This window comes from Primulina tabacum, chromosome 16, assembly GCF_025594145.1.
Source record: "Primulina tabacum isolate GXHZ01 chromosome 16, ASM2559414v2, whole genome shotgun sequence".
Classification (NCBI taxonomy): Eukaryota; Viridiplantae; Streptophyta; class Magnoliopsida; order Lamiales; family Gesneriaceae; genus Primulina; species Primulina tabacum.
Window position 1 is genome coordinate 32,015,742 of NC_134565.1, and position 27,658 is coordinate 32,043,399.

At 34.5% G+C, this 27,658-nt stretch overlaps 3 protein-coding genes across 4 annotated transcripts; 1 reads left to right on the plus strand and 2 right to left on the minus strand.

Annotated features, from left to right (window-relative positions):
* Positions 1-189: 189 nt before the first annotated feature.
* Positions 190-5,525, plus strand: LOC142529137 (3-oxoacyl-[acyl-carrier-protein] synthase II, chloroplastic-like). Of its 2 annotated transcripts, none has more exons than XM_075634557.1 (14): positions 190-504; positions 1,007-1,209; positions 1,301-1,504; positions 1,831-1,941; positions 2,030-2,125; positions 2,294-2,339; positions 2,416-2,495; positions 2,940-3,008; positions 3,131-3,215; positions 4,360-4,514; positions 4,619-4,699; positions 4,999-5,058; positions 5,210-5,374; positions 5,434-5,525. In XM_075634557.1, the coding sequence occupies exons 1-13, from the start codon at positions 252-254 to the stop codon at positions 5,324-5,326; spliced, it is 1,560 nt and encodes a 519-aa protein (XP_075490672.1). In that variant the 5' UTR covers positions 190-251; the 3' UTR covers positions 5,327-5,374; positions 5,434-5,525. The 2 variants fall into 2 exon arrangements, with proteins under 2 accessions (XP_075490672.1, XP_075490674.1); XM_075634559.1 differs by having other exon boundaries at positions 1,010-1,209.
* A 1,701-nt stretch (positions 5,526-7,226) lies between these two features.
* Positions 7,227-8,065, minus strand: LOC142529017 (pectinesterase inhibitor 3-like). The gene has a single exon (XM_075634370.1). It carries the CDS (start codon positions 7,905-7,907, stop codon positions 7,353-7,355), a length of 555 nt encoding a protein of 184 aa, XP_075490485.1. The 5' UTR covers positions 7,908-8,065; the 3' UTR covers positions 7,227-7,352.
* Positions 8,066-14,672: 6,607 nt separating this feature from the next.
* On the minus strand, positions 14,673-27,613 carry LOC142530187 (phosphoinositide phosphatase SAC3-like). The gene is made up of 16 exons (XM_075635986.1): positions 26,956-27,613; positions 25,963-26,167; positions 25,715-25,880; positions 23,439-23,661; positions 23,089-23,165; positions 20,492-20,679; positions 20,276-20,373; positions 19,920-20,053; positions 19,699-19,827; positions 19,031-19,409; positions 18,295-18,416; positions 17,910-18,023; positions 17,304-17,492; positions 16,275-16,430; positions 15,598-15,697; positions 14,673-15,211 (listed from the first exon to the last, which is right to left on the minus strand). Exons 1-16 carry the CDS (start codon positions 27,070-27,072, stop codon positions 15,092-15,094), a joined length of 2,517 nt encoding a protein of 838 aa, XP_075492101.1. The 5' UTR covers positions 27,073-27,613; the 3' UTR covers positions 14,673-15,091.
* Positions 27,614-27,658: the final 45 nt, after the last annotated feature.

Consider the following 27,658-nt stretch of genomic DNA (forward strand, 5'->3'; position numbering starts at 1 on the left):
GCAATTTGAGGTTTTGTGATATGGCATGTTTTATTGTCTATAATTACTGAATGACTTTTTTAATATATAATTAAATTGTAATATGGTATAGCCACTTCATTTAAACCTTTTTATTTCACTAATTTAATATTTTATTGATATAATAGATTGGAAACAAATATTCATTAATTTCAAGTCAAGGTTTATATATCCCACAGAGGGAAAAATATACATTGACGTAGGCAGATACGGATATATCAAGTTCGTATGATATGGAGGCATGCATGCCAGTTTCTTCTTCCATTTCCATGCTATATACGCCAACGATTGATTCTTCCTGTTTCTGCAAATGGGCCACGCGTTGCAGGAGAAGGGACGTGTTCAGACGCTCGCTGCGGTGCTACGGCGTCTACAGTTTCATGAATTCTTGCTCACCCTTCGAACGCTGCGAAGCATCGCACTTCTCTGCTTCTTTCTTAGGTTATCGCAGGGGCAGGAAGCTGCTACCTCATGCTGCCTATTCTGGTGATTTCTTGTATATTATTTTTCTTTGCGCCTTTCTGTGCGTGCTTCTACGTAGTTGAATCAGCTCTTACTGTGATTGCTTTTTATTCCATTTTGGTATTGAGTTGAAGTTCGTAAACTGTTTCTAATGTTGTGTTGATTAAATCTTTTGATGTGCTAACTTTTCTTAATAGTTTTTAATCACAATATAATCCGATTCTGGACGTTAAGCCATGGATTTCAATTTGTACGAATCGGGTTCGGTCGAACTAAACTTAATTTATCTGTTGTTTGTATGTACTGGAGTGCCGTTTCATATATCAGTCTATTGGAAAGGAGTGCAATAATGGTGGAAGGGTTACAAGTTGTGTTTGCCCGTCTTTCTTGTGTATGAATAATACTTGTTTTTGAGCAAGGGGTGTGAATATTTTTATGGGAAGTGGTATATCATTATATTAGAATGATCTTACTGGGTCATTATTCAGTGAATTATCAATTTACATAGTTTCTTTTTGAATTCTAGAAGTAATGGATGTAGCTGTACATCCATACGACGAAGTAGTAGAGAAGAAAAAACGTCCAACAAAGCAAAGGCGCGTGGTTGTAACTGGTATGGGTGTTGAGACACAACTTGGCGATGATCCGGATGTCTTCTATGACAACCTTCTTGAAGGTGTCAGCGCCATTAGCGAAATAGAGTCTTTTGATTGTTCCCAGTTTCCAACAGTATGTTTTTCTTGAGGTTTCTCTTCATTGTTCAATGGTAGTTACTAGTTAGTGTTTGTGAGTTTGATTATCAGCGTGGTTTCAACTGCAGAGGATTGCTGGTGAGATCAAGTCATTCTCGGCAGAAGGATTCGTTCTTCCCAAATTTATTAAAAGAATGGATAAGTTCATGCTTTACACTCTTAAAGCAGGTAAGAAGGCTTTGGCTAATGGAGGAATTACTGAAGCTTCCATGGATGAATTAAATAAACGACGAGGCGGCATCCTGGTTGGATCGGCAATGGGTGGGATGAAGGTATGACTGCATCAACTGGAGAAAGAGCTGTGGAGGAGCTAATGCACAAATACACACAAGCATTAGAGTTGGCTAGATATTACTCTTACTTTCATCAATCATTCTTCTATAAGAAAAAGTGAGAAAGTCTTATTTTGGTGCTTCAGATCAAATTTGAGAGGATTTACCATGGGTTAAAGTTCCTTTACATAACCTCTAGGCTTAAAAAACGGGAGGACTGGAATCTTGTTTTCCTATATATAGTTTTGATCTTGGGATTTATACTAGCACATCCCGTTTCTAGATATGTTTGTACCTCCCTCTGAGCTGTTTTATTATCTGGCCAGGTATTTCATGATTCACTTGAAGATTTTCGAATCTCCTATAAGAAGATTTCTCCCTATGGCCTGCCTTTTACGACTACAAATATGGCTTCTGCAGTGCTCGCAATGGACCTGGTTAAGCAAATTCCATCTTTTGACAATAGAAACATCATTAATTTGCTTTGTTGAACACTGTCAAAGATTGATTAGCTCTGTTTAACAGGGATGGATGGGGCCTAACTACTCAATTTCCACTGCTTGTGCAACAAGCAACTTCTGTATACTAAGTGCTGCGAATCACATCATCAAAGGTGAAGCTGTAAGTCTCCGGCCTTTATTTTTCTGAGCATCAGAATACGGATTCTAAATCCATTTTGGGTTTTTTGCATATTTACTGAACAATGAACTGGAAATATTAAATATCTAAATATGTCAGACCATCCCATCGTAATAGTCTTTCCTGATGATTCTGCATGAAATTTTGTAGGACATGATGCTCAGCGGTGGCTCGGATTCGATAATTATACCGATCGGTAATTGTCTGTCTTGATATATATGTGTGTTTCAAAAACTCGCGTATTCAGTTATCAAATCATAAACCTTGTGCAGGATTGGGAGGTTTTGTAGCTTGTAAAGCACTGTCACAAAGGAACACTGAACCTACTAGAGCCTCACGCCCTTGGGATCATGTAATGCTTTATATTTATGTCTCTAACATTCGTGCAGGGATTTGATGAGATGAGAACTATCTCTCATTTTGTTCATTTCTTTACCCGAAAATGTTTCCTTGTAGGATTATTACTATTATTGTTATTTTATATATGGTCGTCTAAAGCACAAGATGAATCTTCTTGTATTTTTCTAAATATTATTGCTATAAATCGATTTATATGCATACCCTTTGATGTTCCGATCATCAAACCATAGTTTTAAAATGTAGTTTGATACATCAACTATAGTTTAATCTGTTCATGTCTCGACTCTTGCAGAATGTAGGACAATAATAATGCATAGAAACCACGAAATGATGAGTCTTATAAATGCTAGAGACTAAAAAAGCATGCTAGTTGCAGCTACTTATCCATCGATCTCAAGTATCACTTCCCCCAACCCATGATTTTGATATTTGACAGAGTCGTGATGGATTTGTTATGGGAGAAGGTGCCGGTGTATTGCTTCTGGAAGAACTTGAGCATGCCAAGGTACCCTGAAACTTGAGTTATTTCAGAGTTCATATTTTTACCATCTTCTCACCAGAAATTCGTGGTTTGGCTGTTATTTCAAATTATTGATGATATGTTCTCAATTCTTTGTGGATGAGCAGAACAGAGGTGCCACTATCTATGCCGAGTTTCTTGGTGGAAGCTTCACGAGTGATGCTCATCACATAACAGAGACCCATCCAAATGGTATATTTCCAACTTTTTTAGCCTACAAATTTACCAGCGAATTGCACATTAGTTGAAATTCTTCATGCACGAATATCGAAGTGAGTACATGGATAGATCAAAATCCAGGCTGGATATTGGATTAATTAATTTGGACTAGACACTGTTGATAGACTTAATTTGGGATACAACCATTACATGTCGAGGAAAAAAAGTTGAACATTCCGTTTTACTGATATTTGCAACTCTTGTACATTGAACTGAATGATTGAATTGATCATCGGTTTCTTTTTTGCATTTAATTACGCAGAAAGATGGTTTTCCTGAATTTGGATAGTACAATTTATGCTTAATAGCATTGTTAAGAATAATCGACCAACTATGATATTACACATTCACGGCACACAATCACGGCACAACACGATCATATACATGGTTCGGCGATGAAAAAACGCCTACGTCCACGGGAGAACCAGCCAAAACCTTTATTGAATGAACGTCACAATCACAGATTACAAGTGCACACACACGATAGTCAAAAATTGAATCACAAATGATCTCTCTATCACTCAAATGCTCTCAATAGTTTCTCCATATCAATGCACTTCCTTGTGTTGCTTTCTGTCAAGATTCTGATCCCTTCTCGCCTCCTTTAACCAAGCTATATATACTTGTTCACAAGAAGCTAACTACCGGTTGATCTCTCTCAAGCCTTTGGCAGCTGTCCAACAGAACCTCTACCCCCAAAGCCTCTGACACAACTGAATTACAGTTATGTATACTAACTATCAGATAAGTCAATCCCTTTGGAGCATACTAACCAATTACCAACTTGAGAGTCACCTTCTGTTCTCACAAGTATAAAAATAGATTTACTCGCAATTGATTTTATGGCTGTGATGCTTTCGCTGTGATTCGGAAGAGCATGTAAGCCAGTTGTTGTGAAAGTCTCATTTTCCATCTTTAACTTCGAATAACAGATAGATCGACAAGAATGGAAATGTCATTGTGAAATGTCATTGTTTTCTGCAACAAGACAGTTTTTATAGTCATGTTTGGATTTGATGTTTCCTATTATGTCGATGTTCCATGTTAATTCTAATATGTATCCCTTCTTAGTTATTGACTTTCATAGAAATGATTTCTGATATTTACCCCCGAGCAGGAACTGGTATCACCCTGTGCATAGAGAAAGCTCTAGCTAACTCGGGTGTATCTAAGGAAGACGTCAATTATGTAAATGCACATGCAGCATCCACTCCTGCTGGCGATATCAATGAGTATCAAGCACTAATGCGTTGTTTTGGGCAGAATAAAGAGGTTCCCGAAAAGCAAAAAAAAAAATATATGTTTTTGCCATACTGAATGTTGTTGTTTGCTAAAAATTTTGTTACATGTGGCTAATTCAACTTGTTGTCGCGCAGCTTAGGATGAACTCTACGAAATCTATGATCGGACACCTTCTTGGGGCATCTGGTGCTGTGGAAGCTGTTGCTGCTGTGCAGGTACCTTGCTTGTTTAATTTGCCTCCTATTCCATTAGTAGAGGCTTATTTGTAGTGTTCCTGCTGGAATGAGTGGGTATGGTCATGAAGAAAAATTTCAATATTTTATGCATAATTTTTGAAAAATACAAGTTTCGTCGTCGCCCAGATTTCATGCCTCTTCGTCTGAATTCATGGCATATGTTTTCACTGGAAGCAAGTTGATCCCTCTGTTCTTATTCATTGAGGGGGGTGAAAAATTTTGGTCTGCCGATTGAATGTTGATCGTCCATTACTAAACCAAAACTGTCTTTGTCGTAGGCAATTCGGACCGGTTGGGTGCACCCCAATCTCAATCTTGAAAACCCAGATGAGGGTGTGGTATGTATTCATATGCAATGAGTTGGTTTACCCTTTTATTCACATAATTTACTTCAAAATTGTTCAATCACACTGAATGAACCTTTGCTAGTTACAAGTTAATTTGATTCAGACATCATACATGATCTGTCGACGATGACATTTAATGCAGGATCTGAATGTGCTAGTGGGACCAAAGAAAGAAAGACTGGACATCAAAGTTGCATTGTCGAATTCATTTGGTTTTGGTGGGCACAACTCATCTATTTTATTTGCACCTTACCAATAGATCTCAATTTGCGGTTGAAAAGAATAATCATGCTAGAGAAAAATGTAAGTATGTAACTGTGTATCTGTCAAATTAATTCTACTACACTGTTTATTTTTAGTAAACAGATATGCATCAACGCAAGAATCTAAGGGGTGTAAATACGCTCCAATGGTTCGAGTTTGTAAGAGCTAGATCAAAAAACTGGTTCAGAGACTTGGATATCAACGAGACGACCCAAGTCGGATATCTCGGTTGATATTTAGAAGCCTGGAATTATTGAAAAAAATTTCAAGGCTTGAGGAAATTATTCCCAACAAAGCGCGAAAAAATACTTGATCAAACGCAAAACATGAGGAAAAAACTTTGATTCAAGAAAAAGAGGGTCAACTTACGGTTGGTCACATTAAGCGGGAATAACTCCGGTCTAAGAAACTAATATTTTGTAAAACATGCAACTATTTTGGTTCCAATTTAAAAATATAATATAAAAACTATTTTTTAATAAAAAGTAGCTGAATAATATATCCTCAAGGCGATAAGGTGCAGTTGGGGTGCAAAACTGCAAGAAAATCCGAGTTTCTCTTCATCTGGATTCCTTAACAAAAAGTTCCAGACTAGGTCTCTTGTGAGACGGTATCACGAATCTTTATCTGTGAGACGAGTCAACCCTACCGATATTCACAATAAAAAGTAATACTCTTAGCATAAAAAGTAATATTTTTTCATTGATGACTCAAATAAAAGATCATTCTCACAAAATACGATCTGTGAGACCGTCTCACACAAGTTTTTGTCAAAGTTTTATACAGTTGCAAGAACTATTCCAGGGCTGATTTGAAAGTACGTGCATAAATTCTGCATGTTAAATAAATTTCTAGTGAGGCTTTATTGGAATTTGTTACACGATGAATATTTGTATAAAAACAAGTAATATGAGGTTTCATGGTATTTTTTTTTTTTTTTTGTTTTCAATTCAGATATTTATTATATAAACTACATCGAAAGTAACACTTTACACTCTGTAGCATAAACAAAGCAACTGTATTTGGGGTATTTATATGCCATGAAAAAAAAATTGAGAATTAAACTCAATTTTCATGCCTAATTTGTATTTCATCGTGTGATGCACAAAATGTTATTTTATGCAGTTAAAATTAATAAGCATTAGTGTTTGAATAATTATTTAGAATCGTTGACATAATATAATGAATATTTTTAAATTATAAATATTGTTATAAAAAGTTACTATATAAAAATATTTCATTTGGGACAACACTTAAACGATGATAGAAATCTTTTGTCGTTAAATTGATTGATTTATATTGATTAAGTAAAACTATCACCAATAAAAATATAAAAAAAATATATGCAAAAAAGCATATATATTTTTATCAATTTTTTTTAAAAATAAATAAATATTGTTATTTTTTGTCATTTATTAGATGAATAAGTTTTGTTTAAAATTTAATTAATTTTTAGGACATGTTAATTTTAGTAAAGTTCTAATTAAGATATTTAGTAGTAATAATAAAAATTTATGGATAATTAATATACAGACGAAAATCTTTTTAAAAATTTAAAAACATAATATTATATTAAAAAACAATATATTTTTTAAATTAATACAGAGAATTATTAATTAAATATAAAAGTACCACAACTTCAAAATCATAACTGAAATTAAATGATGAATGCACACACATATTCATATATGATGATATACAACTACAGTTGTCAAACGGGTCAATTCATGGGAAAACAGGCCAGCCCACCATCCTTGCGGACCCAAAATCCCTACTCCAACCAAATCCAAGATGTGTTGCAGGTTAAATAGGTCGGTCTATTGGTCTGCTCACAAATAATAACAATAAAGAAATAACGAGCAAACTTCAATACAGAGCAGTGAGCTGTCGAGTAAATAAAAACTTGCATTGTAGCTCAATCAAATTAAGATTATATATATAACCTTAAAACACCAACATTAACAGACTTTATATATATATATATATATATATATATACACACACACACTTCGGCGCGGAGTTTAAGGAGACTCGTCAAGAAGGTTGATGAGATACAGTGCGTTGCTGGTGACTCTGGCCACGTTGGTGATCCTCCGCCGCACGTCGGCTCGGACATTAACGCCGATCTCCTTGAATCCGTCGATGCAAGTGTCCTCATTCGTCAAGGCGGCGCTGACCCACGTCTCCGCGTTGCTCATCTGCCACCGGAAATCCCTTCCGCGGCGGAGGTGCTGCAGATCTGAAAGTGTGTTTCTCAGTTCATCCATGGCGTCCCCCATTTGCTCCACGCAGTCGGTCAGGGCTCCCCGTGCCCTCCGGCCTCGAACCGTCAGCTGGGATAGGAATACCGAGCCTCTGCGCACGTGTGCAAGGCTGACCCTGACTGCGAGCTGAGCCAACTCGCGGGGTGTGCTGGCGGAGCTGCCGTGCGTCGAGAGTGTTCTGAGGCAGATGTTGGGGTAGCTTGCGTGGACGCAGGAGGTGCGAACTAGGTCGTGCCTGTAGGCAGCGTGGGTTGTTGAGAGTAGCAATGTCAAGAGAAAAACGGCCAGAAAAAAACGGGTTCCCTTTGCCATTGTGGTTCCGGCGAACAATTCGGCTGCCGTGGTTGCGCTCGCGGTGGCGGTGGGTTCAGGGCGGCGGCCACTGTTTGTTGTTGTTGCGATGGCTTTCAGGACACAGTGCGAGTGAATAGTGTGGACTCCTGATTAATAGATTTTGAGATAAAGGAACAAGTATGGGCGGTTGGGAGGTTTTATAGGTGGTGGGAGACATTAATTTGATCTTGAGATTGGACCGAATTTATTACAAGACCAAGTTTTTGTTGGATTATGATGCCTTAATTATTTATTCCAAAAACATGAATATAAAATTTTAAGATGGTGCACATTTTACACATTCATTTGAACATGATAAATGAGATGTCATCTATCTATTAGATATAAAATTATATTTATCACATTTGTTAAAGATTGTAAATTGAACCTAACTCAACCCCAAAAAATTAGTTCAGGGGAGGATTGTCCAAGACCATATATACAATTCCCATGTATTTTATCCAACCGATGTGGGACAACTAACACACCCTCATCATGCCTAGGAATGAATATCTGGAGCGTGAAATTTACAAATGACCCAATTATGGGCAGAACGGGTGACCCAAAGTCCAACACATAACGGTGGAACCTGAGCTTTGATACCATGTTAAGATTGAAAATTGGACCTAACTCAACCTCAAAAGATAGCTCAAGGGGAAAGATTGTCCAAGACCATATATACAACTCCCAAATATTTTATCCAATCGATGTGAGACAAGTAACAACATTCAATAAGTCTATGGCACATAATCGATTAAATATACAATATATCAAAATTATATATTTATATCTTCCTGTTTCAAGTTTAAAAAAATGCACATCCATGTGATCATACCACACTGTAGAGCACAAATCAAGGTGAATGTCAGTTTGGATATACAAGTCAAGTTTTTCTAACTATTTTTTTAATCCAGTTTTATGAAGTGCTTTTTAAGGAATTATTATGTTCGGTCATACAGCAGCAAAATAATTCTTTAGAAAATAATAATATTTTAAAATTTTCAATCCAAACACATCAATTGACGTCCTAACTCCTTTAATTAAGGAATACATACATACACGACCATATTTCCAGGTCGGTTCGGTTTAGACATGTTTCAAATCCCATTTTTAAATTTTTGAATCAAAACACATCACTAAATTAACCTACCTCCTTTAAATAAGGAATATATACATATAGTTAAGAAAAATGTTACAATGAGAACTATATTTTTAGTTACGTTTTATATTTGAAATTATAAAATTATCCTAAATGTAATTAAATAAGGAGTAACTGTTTTGTGAGACGGTCTCACGAATCTTTATCTGTGAGACATGTCAACCCTACTAATATATTCACAATAAAAAATAACATTCTTAGCATAAAAAATAATACTTTTTCATGAGTGACCTAAAATAAGATATACGTCTCACAAAATATGACTCGTAAGACCGTCTCACCTAAATTTTTACCGTAAACAGGACCCTGATTACCTTATTTTTCCTGTTGGTTGGCCGATTGGTGAATGGCATGCAACATTATCGCAGTCCATGTGAACCATGAATTTCATAGTACGAAACCTAAAATTTCCAGCCTATTTTCAAATGGTCCTTCATTGCATTAATGATTCGTCACGTGATTAGGTGTTATTACATTGTTTCAAATTCCATACAATTATATACATTATCATATAGGTTAAGCAATTATATATCGAGAAATTGGCCTTCAGTTCTCAGTCGTCGATTTTTTTTTTTGTGTTCAGTTCCTGGGTACTTTTTTAGTACCACATTTCCACATGAAGTATATCAACCACAATTTTGTAGGTAGAGAGTGAACCTAAAGAAATGTTTTGATTGGGGATTTTTCACCAACTTCCCCATTATATATTATCCCGTACAATTTGCTCTAGGCCAAACACGTTTTGTTCCATCCTACTCTAGCAGATCTATACGGATCAGGATCTTGACATATATCGTTTTCTTGACACATATCAAGATCTATCTTGGACTCAAAATCCAAGGTCCGAACAAAATAACACATGTCAAGATACTAATATGTGCAAGCAGTTCTTACACGGATAAGATCGAATTTTCCAAGAAACACGGGGTTTTTTGGTTCTGTGTGGCCTAGCTATAAACATGATGCATGTTTCGAGAGCAAGTTGTGTGGATAATCTATCTGTACAATATAATGTAGCCCTTTTCACTTTTTCTCCGCACAATAGACACCCCGTAGAAAATAGGGACCTTCAAATTACTAATGATATTTTTTATATAAAAAAAAATTGTTTTATTTGAGGGATGATTGGTCCTTCTCCCCCTTTTTTTTTTTATTTTTAAACAACATATGTCGAGTCAAATAATTTGGATATTTTTTGCGGATTTTTTTAAAAATTATCTACTTAGTACCATCATTTTTATTACAATTAGAATAATGTTATAGGTACAACCAAAATATCGTATAATGATATTTACAACAATTATATCGTGAGATTTTGTTATTATTTCATGACATTTTGTATTGAATTTATCATGTGATTTTGATAAATTAAATTTTTTAAGTTGTAAAAATTTTGATAACAGGACCAAACATGAAAAATAATTAATGCACAAAAGTACAAATCGAACCGCAAAAAATATAACTTTTCCCTTTTGATTTTGCGTTTTCGATTCAATAAAAATATTAATTTAACATAAAGTCAACTGCGTTAATTAGCAATGTTTTATCCAACGTTTCTCGTTATTACAATAAATAATTCCGTAGTAATAATAATGGGAAAAAAAGGAGAAATATAATTTGTTTGATAATTATTAAAACTCATTTAATATGTTGCATCACTTTCAATAGTAGAAGACCAACCCCAACAAAATATCATAAGGACATTGAATTTATTATGAGACGTTAGGCATTAATTACATTTCAGTCTTTTTATAGCGACATATTTGGTATAAAGTATAAACTTTCGAGATATAAAAAAGTCCATTTTGATACAAACTTAACATAGTCGCATACTACTACGTTGATTCGGAGATTTACCAAATACGAACTAGTGATTGCGGGTTTCATCGTGATAAAAAATAATTAAAAGAAGAAAAATGCCAGCAGATTATCAATAAATTTTCTTGATCATTTACAAATTACTTGATTCACAAGCCAATCCATTCAATTACTTTTCTATAATTTTGCATATCATTTCGAAACTTATATTTTCACTTAGGGCTTTTTTTAAATTATTTTTATTATATACATATAATAAAAATAAATAAAATTCAAGTTAATAAATAATAAATTTGTAAACTTGATCTCCCAACTACATATATAACATCGTGATTGATTCAAATATCATCATGAATATTTGTTTATTATATTTTACAATATGATAAGAAGTAGAGAGCAATTTAGCATATTAACCAAGGAGATTGGCAGTGTGAAAAATGGGTTAATCTGTTAATCCTCACCGTGAACTTACTAACCTTTTTCATGTATGCATAGCACAATAAATTTCAGAATTTGGATATTTTTTTTTACGTAAAAAAAGTCTTTTAAATAAATTATTTAAATTCTGAAAATCAAGAAATTTAATTTTACGTAATATGTGTGTGTATGTGTGTGTGTCGCGCACAAATTTACTAATCTACGATGTATTGGTGTATAAAATACCCAGAACAAAAAAAAAATTTGCTATTTTAAAATGGCATGTGACCATCTAAATGATGAGAAATTTGATCTTACAGATGGAGTACTACCCCTCCGTAGGATCAATGGTCAAGAATTGACCAATTTCACGTCAGCTAATTATTTTAAATATATTACTGAAATCTATATTATACGAATTGAAATAGAAATAATTTCAATTGGTGAAATAAAATTAATACGTGACATTAAATTAAATAACATATTACAAATACAACTTCAAATATTTGAACAACCATATGCATCCCATAAATGATCAATTAAAGCATTTCGTAATGCATAATGAGCGTCTTTGTCTTTTATTTTTTTATATCGAGCGAGAAATTCTCGAAATCTGATATGCTCATTGACAGCCATTTCTACCATTGGAGTCGGTGCTTCCCTAGCATCTTCAAGCGGTGCACTAAGATCACGTTCATCTTCGATTATCATATTGTGCATTATAATACATGCTTTCATTATATCATTCAAATGATTTTTCTTCCAACCACGTGCTGGAGATGCCACAATCGTAAATCAGTGATTGAAGAACGCCAAATGCACGCTCCACATCTTTCCTGCATGACTCCTGTTTCATCGCAAAATACTGCTTCTTCGGACCACGCGGATCATGGATAGTTTGCACAATAGTTGACCATTTCGGATAAATACTATCAGCTAAATAATATCCAGTGTCATATTCTTTTGATCCAATAGTATAATGAGCTGGAGGAGCAATTCGAAGATGAATTTGAATTCGTACTTTTATTTTAACTGTGTACTTGAATGTCATATCTTTTATTGTATTTGCATTTAAATTATCTGAATTCGAATTCGTATTTTTATTTTAACTGTGTACTTGAATGTTTAAATATTATTCAATAAATTTGTGTGTTAGATGTTTAATTAAAAAATTATTGTAAAATATATTTGTAAATTTATATAATTAAATATTTTAATTTTTATAATTTTATATTTAATAGATATTATCTAATTATTAAATTAATATAATAATAAAATTATTATATAAAAAATATTTATAATTTTTAATATAAATATTTATAATTAAAAAAACAAAAAAAATTTAAAAAAATATAAGAAAAGAACTCTGCGCCACATTTGGCGCAGAGGGAAGCTCTGTGCCAAATGTGGTGCAGAGAAGAATGGAGCTCCATTGGAGAAGCCCAAGCACGCAAAGTAGCGTGAAGCTTGGGTTGGAGATGTCCTAAATGATCAACGTCAGATAAGATATAAGTTATGTCCACCGGGAGAAATCTGTTCCTTGTATATTTGTCAGATCTATTCAAACACAACTTAAAAAGTGAACTAAAATTAAAATCTTGCTTTAAAAAAAAAATCACACATCAAACAATTAAAAGGATAATTGAAATCCATGATTTTGATTTTATTTTCATTATTTAATAAGATAAATAGAAGAAACTCAAATCCATGTACTTATTTACACTATGTCTGTGTTCATTACAATGGATTTTCAAAATATATCTTAAATATGCTAAGGATTTGAAATTCACTGAGAATAATATGGTTTTAATGTAATTAAGTAAAGCTTAATTTTTTGTGTGTTATCTGAACAAAGATATATATTTAATCCATTGATTTCAAATCCTCGAGTGCAAATATAACTTCAGTGGTTATAATTAATAATTAGCTATGAGGTCGGTTTTTTTTTATTCGAAATTTTAGTCGGGCGAGGGTGTCAAAAAATTCAAGCTGGCATGCATCCTTTTGGAAATTGTGACGTCATTAAAACATAAAGTTGAGGTCTTTATCAAACTTGAACTTAAAAGAGCCGAGAACCTCCGGGATGCGAATTGACACCACGTCTATCTTAAGCAGAGACCACGTATAAGATTATTATCATTTTTTAGGTATTAAAAATTTTACATATGATATTTTTAACTAAGTATTCAATGTTTTAATAGGTCTCTTGTGAGAGGATCTTACGGATCTTTATCGGTGAGATTGATCATCATTGTCCATATTTACAATAATAATTAATACTTTTGAAAAAAAAAATAATATTTTTCATGAGTCCAAATAGGATAGATATCTCACAAAATTACTCGTGACACCGTCTCAAAAATTTTTTTATGTTATTTTATTTATATTTGTGTTTTATTACACATATTTATTTGAGTTACATAATTTTAAAATTTAATTTCTCATGAAATTATTAATCATCAATATTAATTTACAAACTGATTCATTCTGATATAAAATTAATTATCTATAATATGTATTCTAAAAACAAACATATAAAGTTAAATAAAATATGCAAAATGTTAAAATTTAGCAAAATCACAATTGATATTCAACTTAATAACAAGTTTAGTTGTTTTATTTTAACATTATTATGATAATTTAGTTAATTAAGATAATTTTATTTGACAATCGTATGTCTAAGCATACTCAATTTAAGTATATTGTGATTTAAATTTTGATAAAATTCATTATTCCGTTATTTTTATTTTTATTGTTTTTCATTGTGAATTATATTTAGATGAAAAATATATTTGCTAATTTAATATAGCTATCGTTATGTTACAATCGTGTGGATTGAAAAATGTCATATGAATAAATGAATTTATATGAATTATTGTCATAACGTATTTATATCCTTTATAATTTGATATATTTATATTGATAAATACTCATAAACAAGATATTATTCAAACGAATTTAAACATTAACTAAATTTTGTTATTATACTTTCATTATCAGTCATCTATGTTATATAACATTAGTAATACATCATACATGATATGCAAAATATACTCGTACCACATGGAAATTAGGAACAAAAACCTCAACTGGAACTTCATGATCGAGTCGAACTCAAGCATATTTAAATCGATCCCGGGTAGTCACTCAGGTTAAAATCATATTTGTGCATTTATTTCTTTTATGTAGATATTTTTGTGTAATCGAACATCTGGTATTCGTTCATCTATTACCTGTCATTGAACTTGTTTGATTAATACAGAAGGGCATTATAGTTCAACCAAATCGCCATGCATGCGGGAGTCGAATTCAAGTAAGGCATCAGTGACCAAGTTTTTACGCTCCAAACCTTATTCACAATGTCAACCATTTTCACAAGGTAAAAATCAATGTAAAGAATCAATGACCTATCACTATAATATATTTACACCATAGGATATCAGACTTTATTACCTAGGCAGCAGTTGCATGAAAATGATTTGGAGTATCTCAAAAAAGGAAAGTCATAGAGACTGCTGGAAAGAATCTTGAAACTATTTTACCAACGTGATTTTTCAAGCCTTTAAGATCAGACTGAGGTCTCTAGTTGTAGATATCATGGTGGTACCGAGGGTGGCTTTAACGGGAGAATAGCCGAACCACGAAAACCAGATTAACACATTCCATTTCTCCACATGCCACTAAATTCCTCACAAACCTCATATCTTCCCTCCATGATTGGGCTCTTCCAGTATTTACTGTTAAAAATAACGATGCAGAACCGATCTTCTCAATGACACAGTGTTTCACCGTTCATCACCCAATGTGCAAAATTATCTGAAAATCCCTTGCCAGCTTCATTATCCTGTACTTCACCATCACACAACTCAGTTCCAGTCAGCTCCTGTTCCTACAATAATTTAGCACGATACCAAGATTCGGTATTGAGATCGAGTGTAGACATAGAAGCAAGACACCTAATCTGTCAAAACATGTTAAAAAATTTGAAAAACATTTACGAGAGTTAAAATGTTTGGGGAACAAGTAACATCAATATGTTTTGTGCTCATCAATTGCTCTTTCGTAGGCCAGTTACCCAGTTGTGTTAAAAAAAATATGCTGTAGACAAAAAACAGATAGTCTGATAAAGCAAGTTTCTGAATCAAGCATAATAGGAGCAACTGTACTGCTGACAGCTAAACAACCTTGGTAAATTAATTTTCATTAATAAATATGATATTGACACATTTCAATTTATTCATTGGAACATAAAGATGGGTAGAAACTGTTACTAACACTTGAGCTAGTTCCACACTCAATGGTGGACGGAGATGTTTGATCAACCATTTCATTGCCGACATTTTCTGATGACAGTGCAGCAATTGATGTCATTGATCTGGGTATAATGAGAAAATAAATTTAGCTTCAAAACAACCTTTACTTCACAATATCCACACACAACCCCCAATTCTGCATTTATCAACTACAGAATGTGTATAGACCCTTTTCTCAATCCTGTTTGTCAACACATTATCACGATACCACTCTAGGATCAGACACCACATTATTGAATCTCATAGAAGTGTTCGAAGCGCTGCTAACCTAGTAATATCATCCACAAGACAGAGCTATCACCGAATGCAGCATCTTAAATAAAGAATAAAAAGACACTTTCAATTACCGGACAAGAATGCACTTGATGCTCATTTCTTTAATTTAAACAGGTAACAGGGTTCAGTAGTTTCATCTTTAAATTAGTGATAAATTACACTAACCACCTCAGCAGGTTCGGCCTCATTATCATATAGAGTGCCCGAATTCTAAAAGTTACACTCACTGCTCCGGCTTTATCCGTAAGACATTAAAAATTAAGGACGATAGTTGTAATTAGGCCAAACCACAGTTGGCTGTCCTTGTATACTTTTAAGTTGATAATATAAGCAAAAGATTCGAGTCAGTATCAGTAGAACTACCTCTCCAACAACTCCTCCTCACAAGTTCCAGAAGAAGACAGCCAATCTAAGTCAACAAAGTTTGAGTAATCAACTGCTTCCCCATTTTCATTCTCAAGGTATTTATTCATTTGTATGGCAGCAAAGAGCTCCCTGGTGGGAACCGGAGCGGCATCTCTGCAGACAGAAACCATGAGACGTGTAAGGGAAAGGATGAGGGGCCCTTTATAGACCAAAATGCACAAAAACCTACAGTTTATGCCACAGAGTCCTTAAATATTTAAATAAATAAGGATCAAACAGGTTGGAGAAAGGACGGAGGGCATGTAAGATAGGTCCAGATTCGGGTACAGACCTTGTGAGATTCCTGTAATGGATCTAGACACACCGAAAATTTCTAAACAGGTATGAAACGAGACTGTTTCGACCTAATACCCATTGCACTTTATCCAAATATATATCACAGCCCAATCCCCATAGGAGACCATTATCCATAAAACATGTCCTCTCACCTCCTCCCTCTTGTCAATGGCACCAACTTTCATTTTGTCTCCTTTCCCGCTAAACTTTCAACTTCTCTTCGCTGCTCTATTTATGCTTAATTATGAGCATGCATATCCAATGCAAAATATGGTTTTTTTCCAATACAAACTAGTAGAACATAATAAAAATACATACGTGTGCATACACATACGCATACACTTAGGGCTAGGATGCTGAGAACTACAGTTTGGGTCTGGTTCAGCCCATACGCAAACACAGAACTGAAGGGCGTGGATACGGCCAGTTAAAATTTGGAATTGGCCGGAGCCAGGTATGTGTATGGTGTGAATTAATTTCAATCACTGGAGCCTCACAAACTCCTCACACATTTCCATCTTCACAAAAAGGAAGCGCAAAATGACTCCTCTACTATCCACCAATTTTTGTAACTATAAAACCAGACAAAGCTGCAGTCGTTGGTCACGTAACTGATCCTTAAGTATTCAGGTCATCATACACTAATGAGCCCATAAATTGAATTACTCAATAATAAGAAAAGAGAAGCACCTTGAACATGGTAGATCTATTTCAGAAGTTGATATTTCTCGTGTTGACTCAGAGAGCATTTTGCTTCCTCCTATTAATGTGTGGGAGAAATGAGCATCAGAAAAACCTTGATTGCTGTTTAAGGTTGATGTGGGTGAGAGACTCTCGTGAAGAATATTCCCGTCTGACCATGATTTTTTAATAGGGGACCTGAACGTGAAAAGGAAATTTTATGTGAGAAAAACGCTTTCATGCAACATTTTTTTCTAGACGATCTGCTAGACATTAAAAATATATCTGGGATTGTATTTCATATTATTGAGATTACGATATACACTTGATATGATTTGATTGTTGTGATTAAGAGTTCAAAACATAAAAAATTCAATTTTTACAACCACTAGGGTTATTACGCTATTTTTTTAAGAAGGGGTGATTTGTCATCTCCAATTAATATCGTCCCAAGCTGATGTGAATTTAAAAATTCTGCGAACATCGAACAATCTAATAATTGTGTTGTAATGTCTGCCAAAAACATTGAAAAGGAATATTTAGATGGCGTTCACCAGGTATATGACAAGGCAGGAAGTAAATTGACAGAAACAAAGCTAGGACTACTACATATACCTTCCATCATCATCGAAATTTAATTGCTCGAGCCTTCCCATGGTGTAGTGCTGGTCTGAATCAAGCTCCCAAACATCAGGTTTACCAGGTTGAGGTTGAAAATGACCCAAAAATCTGCATAAATATTACCATTGAAGATATGAAGTGAAAACATTATTAACTAAACATGAATTGATCATCAAAAGAAATAATACATGCGAGAAACATTTTTGAGAAAGGGTAGAATCTTTTTTTTAACTCCTGCAAGCCAGGGAGAGGAGTATGGTATTAAGCCTGACACATACACCACACCCCCAAAATTGTAACAATTATCATTGCACATTTGATCTCTACCAGTAAACACATTTCTGAGAGCGCGTCTAGAATTATATGACGCCCAACTTACACATTAATTGCATTTTGTTTCTCTGTATCCATGTATGCATTACTGTAATATCTTTGTAGAGTTCGAAAAAATTCCTGGGACTCTGTGGCAGCTTTCCATTGACCTCTTCTGGCAGAGAATATCTATGACAGTGAAATCTTAAAAATGTCAACAGACTTATCAAAATCCCTGCGAAAAAATTGTTAGTGAAACAATTGACCCGCAAAAGAATTTCTCATTCTGTGATGTCACTACAGGACTACAGAACGTATTGTATTTGGAGAACGTCAAAGACAGGTAACAGTTACAGTACACAAACTGAGTTAAGAGTTACAAGTTGTTTGTTAGATCATTGCACTGTTTAAAATATAAAAAAAACATCTAATCTAATTGAAGGATCTCATTTGTTATAAATATGTATAAATAATTCTTCTGGCACTTTGACAACAGTTCAATAAGTAGGAAAAAAACCTTCACCGGCTCTACATGAAAGGTGGTAACAAAATACAAACTTTGTAGCAAGAACTGCAAAATACCAAAGATGAAGAAACATCTGCCTGCTTGAAGATCCATATTTGCACATAAAACCTTTTACTGATGAGATGACTAGACCGATTCCAACTCTAACTAATTTTCAATATAATGCCTTCAGTAAGAGAATCAAATTACTTCCATATATACGACGAAAAAGGAAATGGTAAGACAATAACTTTGCATATCAACCTAAAATTAGGACAGAACTCAAAATGTAGCTTACCTTGTTGTGAGCAGCTGATCCACCATATTGATGTGCAAGAGTGTCACCCATTCTCTCGTAAAAACTCATCAACTCCTCAGCCAAAGGATCATCAAGGTCTATTTTTGATGAGGTTGTTACACCTAATCCCCGCAGCTGACTCCCCAGAGCAGCCAAGCCATAAGCATACTGCGCCACGTTAGTGCGATCCAAACAATCTATGCAATTAGTCCGGAGCACTCCTTTTTGCAACATTGGAGGATTGAAAGAAAGACTGCTATTAGAAATGCCATAGCCTCCACAAGATTTCACATCCAAGTTATCAGAATCCCCATGCTCATCATCGTTATACTTCTCAAAAACTGTGTTAGAATATTTATTGTTGAATATGTCAACATTCCTGCGACAAATAAGCATTATTCATAAGGGCCTTGAACTACTAAATATATGGAATGCAAAAGCAGGAAAATAGGTAATCTATGAGATAGAGTTGTCTGACAATTATTTACAGCTTTAAAATCAAATTCCAGCTACCAAAACCAACACCAACATGATTTTGGTCAAAGTACTACAAAAAAATGCTCATTGCAAATATCATAATTACTCTGATTTTCGGTTTTAACCAATGACAAAAATTACAGGTCAAAGATATACTCCAAAGATAATTGTGACAGTATGACGGGACTCACTTGAAATTAGGCATATTAAGATGCCCCTCTGATAGCGACAACGGTGTTATTTGACAATAAAAGAAACTTGTCAGTGTTATCGCATATGCCGCCACCTTTCCTAAGAGTAGCAAAACGTTTGTAGCATTACTGATGGAAAATCAGGGGAAAAAAAAAGAGAAATTAGCCCATTATTCCTAAAAAGAAGAGCAGCATTGTTTCAAAGGATAAACATTAGGTACCTCCGAGAATGTTTGTTCAAATCCAAGTGCAGAAATTTAAGTCGATTCTCCTCAGACAGATCACTGTTAATGACTTCAATAGCATTCGCAAACTCAGCGCGGAGAATGGATTCTCGAGGCTTCTTTTCATTTGTCTGTTGAGAAAGATGTTGGTCAGGTGGCTCATATGATTGTTCATAGAAGAGTCATTTAGGAAAGCATGGTAAGAAAAGGACCTTCAGCTGATTGTGGTAGCCGGAGCACTTATAATTTTCTAATAGGCATCACATGTTTTATAACAGGTAATGAAATAAGGTACGCATATATTCAGATGCAACACTCTTGAGAGTAAGACCAAAACCATAAAATCCTCCTACCTTGATCAAATTTAGAATGGTGATAGGATTTCCGTATCTCTTGTTAAGATTTTCAAAATGAAGCCTCGTTGCCTCATATGTCCGGTCCCTCTTTGACACTACAGAACAAAATAATCATACAAAATAAAAATAAAAACATGCATGAAAAGTAAGGTAACATAATTTATTTAAATATCAAGTTTTATGAAAAAATACGAAGATATGAATACCACTTACATATAATATCAGGCTTAAGGTTAAGACGTGAAGTTTCTTGTGACCAGTACAAGGGGATTGATCCACGATTTTGAACCACAGAACTAATTTGAATTGGCAGTCCTTCAGAAACATCCTCCACAATCATCTGCTCCGTCTCAACATCATTTGCAACTCGGCCTTTTTCGTTGACACCCCTTCTTAGGTATCTTCATTTACAGAATTTAGAAGATTCACATAAGAGGTTGGAAAAAAGGAGAAAAGCTAAGAAAAAACTCTCCAATACCAACCGAAATCATCAAACCAATGATGAAGGGATGAAAATAATATAAACTAACCCAAAAACGTACAATTTTAAATTAGATAGCATACCATCAAGAAAACAGATGATAACCACTAATAAATATAAGATGAGAAAAGGAGTAAAACCCGCGAGATTACAGATAGAAGTAGTTCCAGACTTTTATTATGCCATTGTAGTTACAGTTGCTCCCACAAGACAATTAATCAAGCTCTTTAAATAAAATAATGTGGTTTTTCTGACTTTCTATGTTGTCAGTTCAGAAATGTCAGGATGCGTGATAATCACAATAGATCACCTATGTTGCCATGGATATGGGTATCGTATCGAATACGATGCAGACATAGCGATACGACAAATTTTGAAATTATAAGACGTGCTTGCGGCTAGGATACGACAATTACTAATATATATATAAATTTTGTATTAAAAACTAAAAAATGTAGAGATTTATATATTTACATAAATACGTTGTAGAACTTCAGATGAGAGATAAGAAAAAGTTAAAAAAATCATATTTTTTTTGCCAAAACGTATCTCCGCCGTGTCCATGGCGTATCCTAACCGTGTCAAAGAGGTATCTGGCTGATCAAACCTACAAAAGTCAACGATTCAGACTTTTCCATATCCGACATGCGTATCAACATGTCGTATCCGTGTCCGATACTTCAGAAGAAAAAAATTAGGAGTATCCGTTACATAGATGATAACCATTACTTGGTTGGATTCTTATGCCTTTAACTATGATAAAGCAAAAAAGAAAAACAGAGACAACACAAGAACAAGAAGAAGAATGCCACGTGGAAATGGCAAACTCAACTAACCTAATAATCCCAACACTAAAGTTATGCTTGATTAGCAAAACCAATTCCTGTGCTTATATTATAGTCTTATCATCCAAATACAGCGGGTATTGACATAGCAAAGATCGTGAAGTTCACTTTCTAAGCTCTACTATAAACAGATGCCACAAAGCTATCGACCCAAGTTCAGTTACTATCTTATTTTCAATATTGATCCTCTTTATTAAAACTTTAAAATATTTTTTGCTATATCCCTAACAAGCAAAATAATTTCACGCTCGAGTTTGAGTAAATAGTGGCTCAAATTAGGGCTTCAGAATCAAAATTGGCAAACTTATGCCTAGCTTGAGCCGATGATATTTTATCAAGGTTCGGGTTCCAACATGAGTTTGGGCATTGAGCCACTGTTCACTCAAACTCAATCAAAATTGGCAAACTTATGCCTAGCATGAGCCGATGATATTTTAGTCAAACTTGGGTTCCAACATGAGCTTGGGCATTGAGACTAACAGACATCCATTACACATATGAGTGAGGGATGTTGGTATATCCTCCTAAAAGGGTTGAACAAACTTGATAGATACACAAATCAGATCAACACATATATATGATTATGAAAAAGTAATTACAGTTCATCTCAAATCTCAAACTTCATCTCACAAAAAGTAATGACATCTCAAAGTTCAGACTTACAAATGAGATCAACGGATTGACAAATCAGATATATCGATTCTAAAAATGTATATTTCATCTCAATCTCAAAGTGACCTTAAGCCTTAACCCGACCATCTCATTTATGTTCTATCAGGAGATTGATTATTTCGTCCTTAAATTATTTATCCTCTATTTTCATCTTCACAATTTCCGCAAGATTCTTGTCGATCGTCTTGGCAAACTCGAACATCTCGTCTTGTCTCTCTTTCTCGAGCTTGAGCTTGTTCTCATCCTCCTTCCTCGCATCCCGGCATATACTCCCGGCAAATACTTATGCACGCGGGACCCTATGCCAAGTATATGCCGGGTGCAATGAAGGAGAGGAACAAGCTCAAGCTCGAGAAGGAGATAAATGATGAGATGTTTGAGTTTGCCATGACGATCGACAAGAATTTCGCGGAAATGCTGAAAATGAAAACTGAGGAGAAGGAATTTAGGGGGTGAAATAATCAGTCTCCTTAAAGAACAGAAAATAGGTGGTCGGGTCAGGCTTAGGGCTATTTTGAAATTTGAAACTAAATTTTTTAGAATCGATGTATCTGATTTGCAGTATGTTGATCTGATTTGTGAGTCTGAACTTTGAGATTTGAGATGAACTTTCGTTACTTTTTCATAATCTCATAGATCTGTCGATTTAACTTGTGTATCTATCCAAGTTCAACCTTATTATAAGTATATACCTCGCTCATTTGCCTAATGGATGCCAAGCAAGGATGTAACAGTCAGAAATAGAGTACAACTTGGAATTAAATTACTAACAGATAACTCCAAATTTTCATCACACAAAACGGTAATTTCACCTTGTACCAGCATAATGTCGTGAACGCCTCGCGATTAATGTTAGCTTGAGGTTCCCCCCTGATATAGGAAGTGTAGCCTGAAATCCATCAATTATCAACATCATAACAAATCCTTGATGCTCGTAAATATAAACCCGCAGTTAATTTTATTTTCAAACATTAGAATGTGGTAATATCACTTCGTGAAGAATAAATTTTAGTTTGAGCTAAATAAAAGTAAATGAAATTCAATTTGACCTCATAATGAAAGAGCAACTGACTTATTTTTATACTCAGGTGAATTGTGGAGCAATCACATTAAACGGATTCGGTAAAAAATAAATTGAAATCATAAACTCTCAGAACCTCACCTGCTTAAAAAACCCATACACCAATGCAACAGTCCATATAGTATTCTGAAGAATATTTCGTATTTCACGAGTAAGAAACTCATTCCATACGAACATGGTTTCATATAAAACTTTCCCTGTTTTGTTATCACAAGTGTTTTTCTGGAGACTCCTCATCACATGGTAAGAGTAGCTAAAGAAGAAATCCTTTGTAAGGTCTACCATACACAGGAGCTTCTTGTACCTAAGCAGCCAACAAAATAGCAATACTTAATTACCAAAATGAATTAATCAAACAAACATTCCATCAAAAAAAGATACGAAAATTTTCAATAAGCATTTACAAGGTCAAAGGCTACCACTTCCATCTTTTTCCATGAGAAACAAAATCATTAATAAAGATAGACTTGAACAATTGGAGGTCAGATAGGACATCCTCTCAGCCTTCAAATATTTAAATTGACAACCCAACTTGTATTTCCATGCACATACACTTCATACAAATGTTGACTTAGGCTAATATAAAGTCATCCACTTAGTAATGTACCAAATAGGTTTCCTTTAAGACACTTGTCTTGTTGCCATCAATGCAACCCAATATTCGATATTCTACCATCCTTTTGTATTCCTTTGAAGTTCCAGTAGTTCTTTCCTTTCCACAATTCCCAGGTAATTGGTAAAATCATCAGCTTCAATAATTTCTACTTTTTCTCACTCTACCAATCAAGTATTCAGTTTTCATAAATCTGTTCAAGCCACATCAAATGAAAACCAAATTTTTATTGTATACCAAGATCATATACCAAAGTTCAAAAGGACATGAAAATGATAAGAGAAGAAAATATGATCTCCAAATTAGTAACAATATTTGCATAGCACACACTTACTGGGGGAGGGGGGAGGGGCTATGCTAAATAAGAGTTTTTCTTTGCCATAAATCGTGTGGATATTTAATTTACTTAAAAATTCATTTAAATAATTTTATCTTGAAAAGACTCAAAGATCTTCTAATTAAAAGCAAAATCATTAGTGAGATTAGAGGTTAGGTTATGTATCAGAGAGAAGCAAAACCCCACCCTCAGTTTGGTTTTATCCACCTAAACCTATTGTCCATCCCCTAAAACAACACAAATATCATGACTCTTTTTTCTCAACTTTACACTTCTCAACATAATTATTAAATTTAATTCCCATTAATACTTTATTATATATTTAAGTGTAATTAAATAAAATTTACACAGCATAATTTTAAAATATCTCACTCCTTTTGTAATCATAGTTACAAAACACCATGTCATAAAATAACACCGAGACTACCTTTTTATCTCCCAAAGGCCAAAACCACTCAAAACCTTTCCACTCTGTTTCCTTTCCTCTCTTCGATACCCCCCGATGAAATGAAGATAACAAACTATGGTAACAAGACTACCCTTTTTATCATGACTTCAGGATAGCAAACACTGTCATTCAGATTCTTGGAACTCTTCCTCACATAAAGACTCCTTTACACAAAATGGCAAAGGTAAATTAACACAGAGAGATTTGTTTACACCAAATCAGAACTGGCAAAGATAATTAACAGACCACCATATGCTCTAAAGAAGTTTGGTAGCTGCAAGAAGAATATATCGATTAATAAAAATGTTTCAACCAATTGCACCAAGCCTCACTCAAATCAAACAAAACCCAAATTTGGGTCTCTTGGATCCATTCACGGTTTTTCATTGTCCAAGTCATTTTTCAAAAAAAGTTCAAAACTGCATTCATAAAAAAAGAAGTTCCCAAGGTCATTGACCATAATGAGTTCATGCATCAAGTCTGCCATTGACAAAAGTGGTTTGATATCAGGCCCAAAAAAAATCAGACCCAAAGGCTAGGCCATAGAATACCCGATGATGAGTAATTAAGATACATTTTTCGATTCAATGGGAAGCATAAAGAACATTATATTTAAACCAAACAGTTAACACTGGGTAAAGTTTTTTCACATTAAAGAAATACTTTTCTTTGAAAAAATTTGGAAAAAAAAAGGTCTGGTGTTAAAAGAATTGAAACCGAGAAAAAAGGGTGTGCACAGTTTTTGGTTGAAGAAAAGGGGTTACTGAAGTGGTCTCTAAGCACATCAACCCTTACATATTTCAGCAAAGATGTTAGGGAAAAATTAATGAAAACGAGAAAGAATGAAGGATACACCATTGCTCCTCCAAGTGTAATAAGAGAACATGAAAAAGCACTTAGAGGAAACTGTTAGAAAAGAAACATGGAAAAGCATATGTCAAAAGCAGAAAGCCGATAACCTGTTCTCGTTTTGATAGGCAACCATGTTCGATATAACTGCAGAGTTTGGTAGGGGGATAATCTCACATTTGGAGATGGCATATACATTGTGACCACAGATTGCACCAATTTGCCTCCTTTTTGTAATTAGTAGCAGGTAATAAGGCCCCAGAAATTTAATAAATCCTGACATATATAAGAAAAGAAAAATGATCAGGACCAACTGCCATTACCTGCATAGGACAGAATTATGCAGCGATCTACCTACCAACAATGCCATAGCAAGTAGTGACAAACTTTAGTCCTCCTGTGAACTTGTTTCCTTCATGTATTCTTCTCAGTAGGTTAGAGCACTCTCTTTCAGTATATATTGTAGGATCTTCGCAAATGTTGAGCTCTGAGGGATCCAATCTGTCAATTTTCAGGACTTTCCAATATGTTCTACGTTTATCCCTGCCTACCATGTAAAAATTCTGCAACCAAAATTACGAAAAAGAGGGAAATATAGCAAAAAAAGTTGTCAGGCAAACAAAGTTACATGGATTTTTTAATATTAGCAAAGACAAATAAAGAAAACAAACAACCTAAACTAAGTGCGCATACATTGTATACTAAAATACCGTGACAAACCAGATAAAATGCATCCTTCAAAATATTACAGAATATTACTGGTGCTCACAAAGGCAATAGTTTATATCCAACAGAAGGCAATCAATAGATGACGGTGAGTATTTACTTACTTTCAAGTGCTGATGGTAGCTTTGATAGCATATGATGACAACCATTTCAGTAAAACAAACTGACAAAATATTTTAGCTCAAACAAGTATGCCAGACAAGAGGACAGGGGGGTGATCAGAGACTCGGAGTGCAGAAAGTTTCAAATTCCTCAAATTTCTAACAAGAGAAAATATATATTGCACTTCTACAGCTTGCTGATTGATCTAGGCAAGACCGCATTTTAGCTCAACATAATGAGATCCAACTCCAATTTAACTCTGAAACATTTTCTTCTCAAATTGACTATCAAGAAATCAAGGAAAAAACTTAAGAAATTGCGGTATATCACAAAACAAGTAATGGCAAAAACTTAAACGCAGCAGCATCGAGCGTTATACATAACTGTGAGTCTGTAACTGCCTGTTAATACATCCAAACCTTATCAAAATCACATCTTTATTCCAAATTTACCAAAAAAAAAAGATCACACTTAAATTATTCACGGTACCAAGAACTGTCAACCTCAAAGAAGAAAATTATACCGATCGAGTTTCATATAGTCTGAATTTCTGCATAATTGCTTCGGGAGGTGGCAAATGAGGAGTATCAGGCTGCCGTTCCTCGTTCTGTTGCTGCACAAATTCCAGCACATCCGCCATTGAATATTTCCCCTCCACGATCCCCGAGCCCGAGTCTCGGGGGATCGATTAACTCAATATAATCAATCACAGAAGCCCTCTTGCTTACCGACTTCTAAACCCCATAATCACCCTCAGGTTGCTTCAGGTACAGCATTCCCCAAACAAATTCTTCGATCAATACTCAAAACCCGAACAATCTTCCAACCTTTTCAACCTCCAAGCACTCAAAGTCCAATAACTGAATATACGACACATTAAATTACAAAACCCAGGAGCTGATATCTGATCAAGTTGTCAAAAGAAACAAACTTGGACACAATTCAACAGAATTGAAGATTCTTGTCCAGAGAAATAAAAAAAAACTGCAAATTTGCAAAAGAAAAATCAGATAAAATCCCAGTCAATGGGAAATTCGGTAAGGAAGCGGAGATGTAAATAATTTCGCTGTGCGAAGGAAATAAAAATGATCGAGGATTAGTGGGATTGGATTTTATCAAATTTGTAGAGAGACGAAGGAAGAGGGACAGGCTGGATCTCCTGAAGGCAATTGAAAACCACCACTTATTTAGTTAGTTGGTGAAGAATATGCCATAATTTATTTATT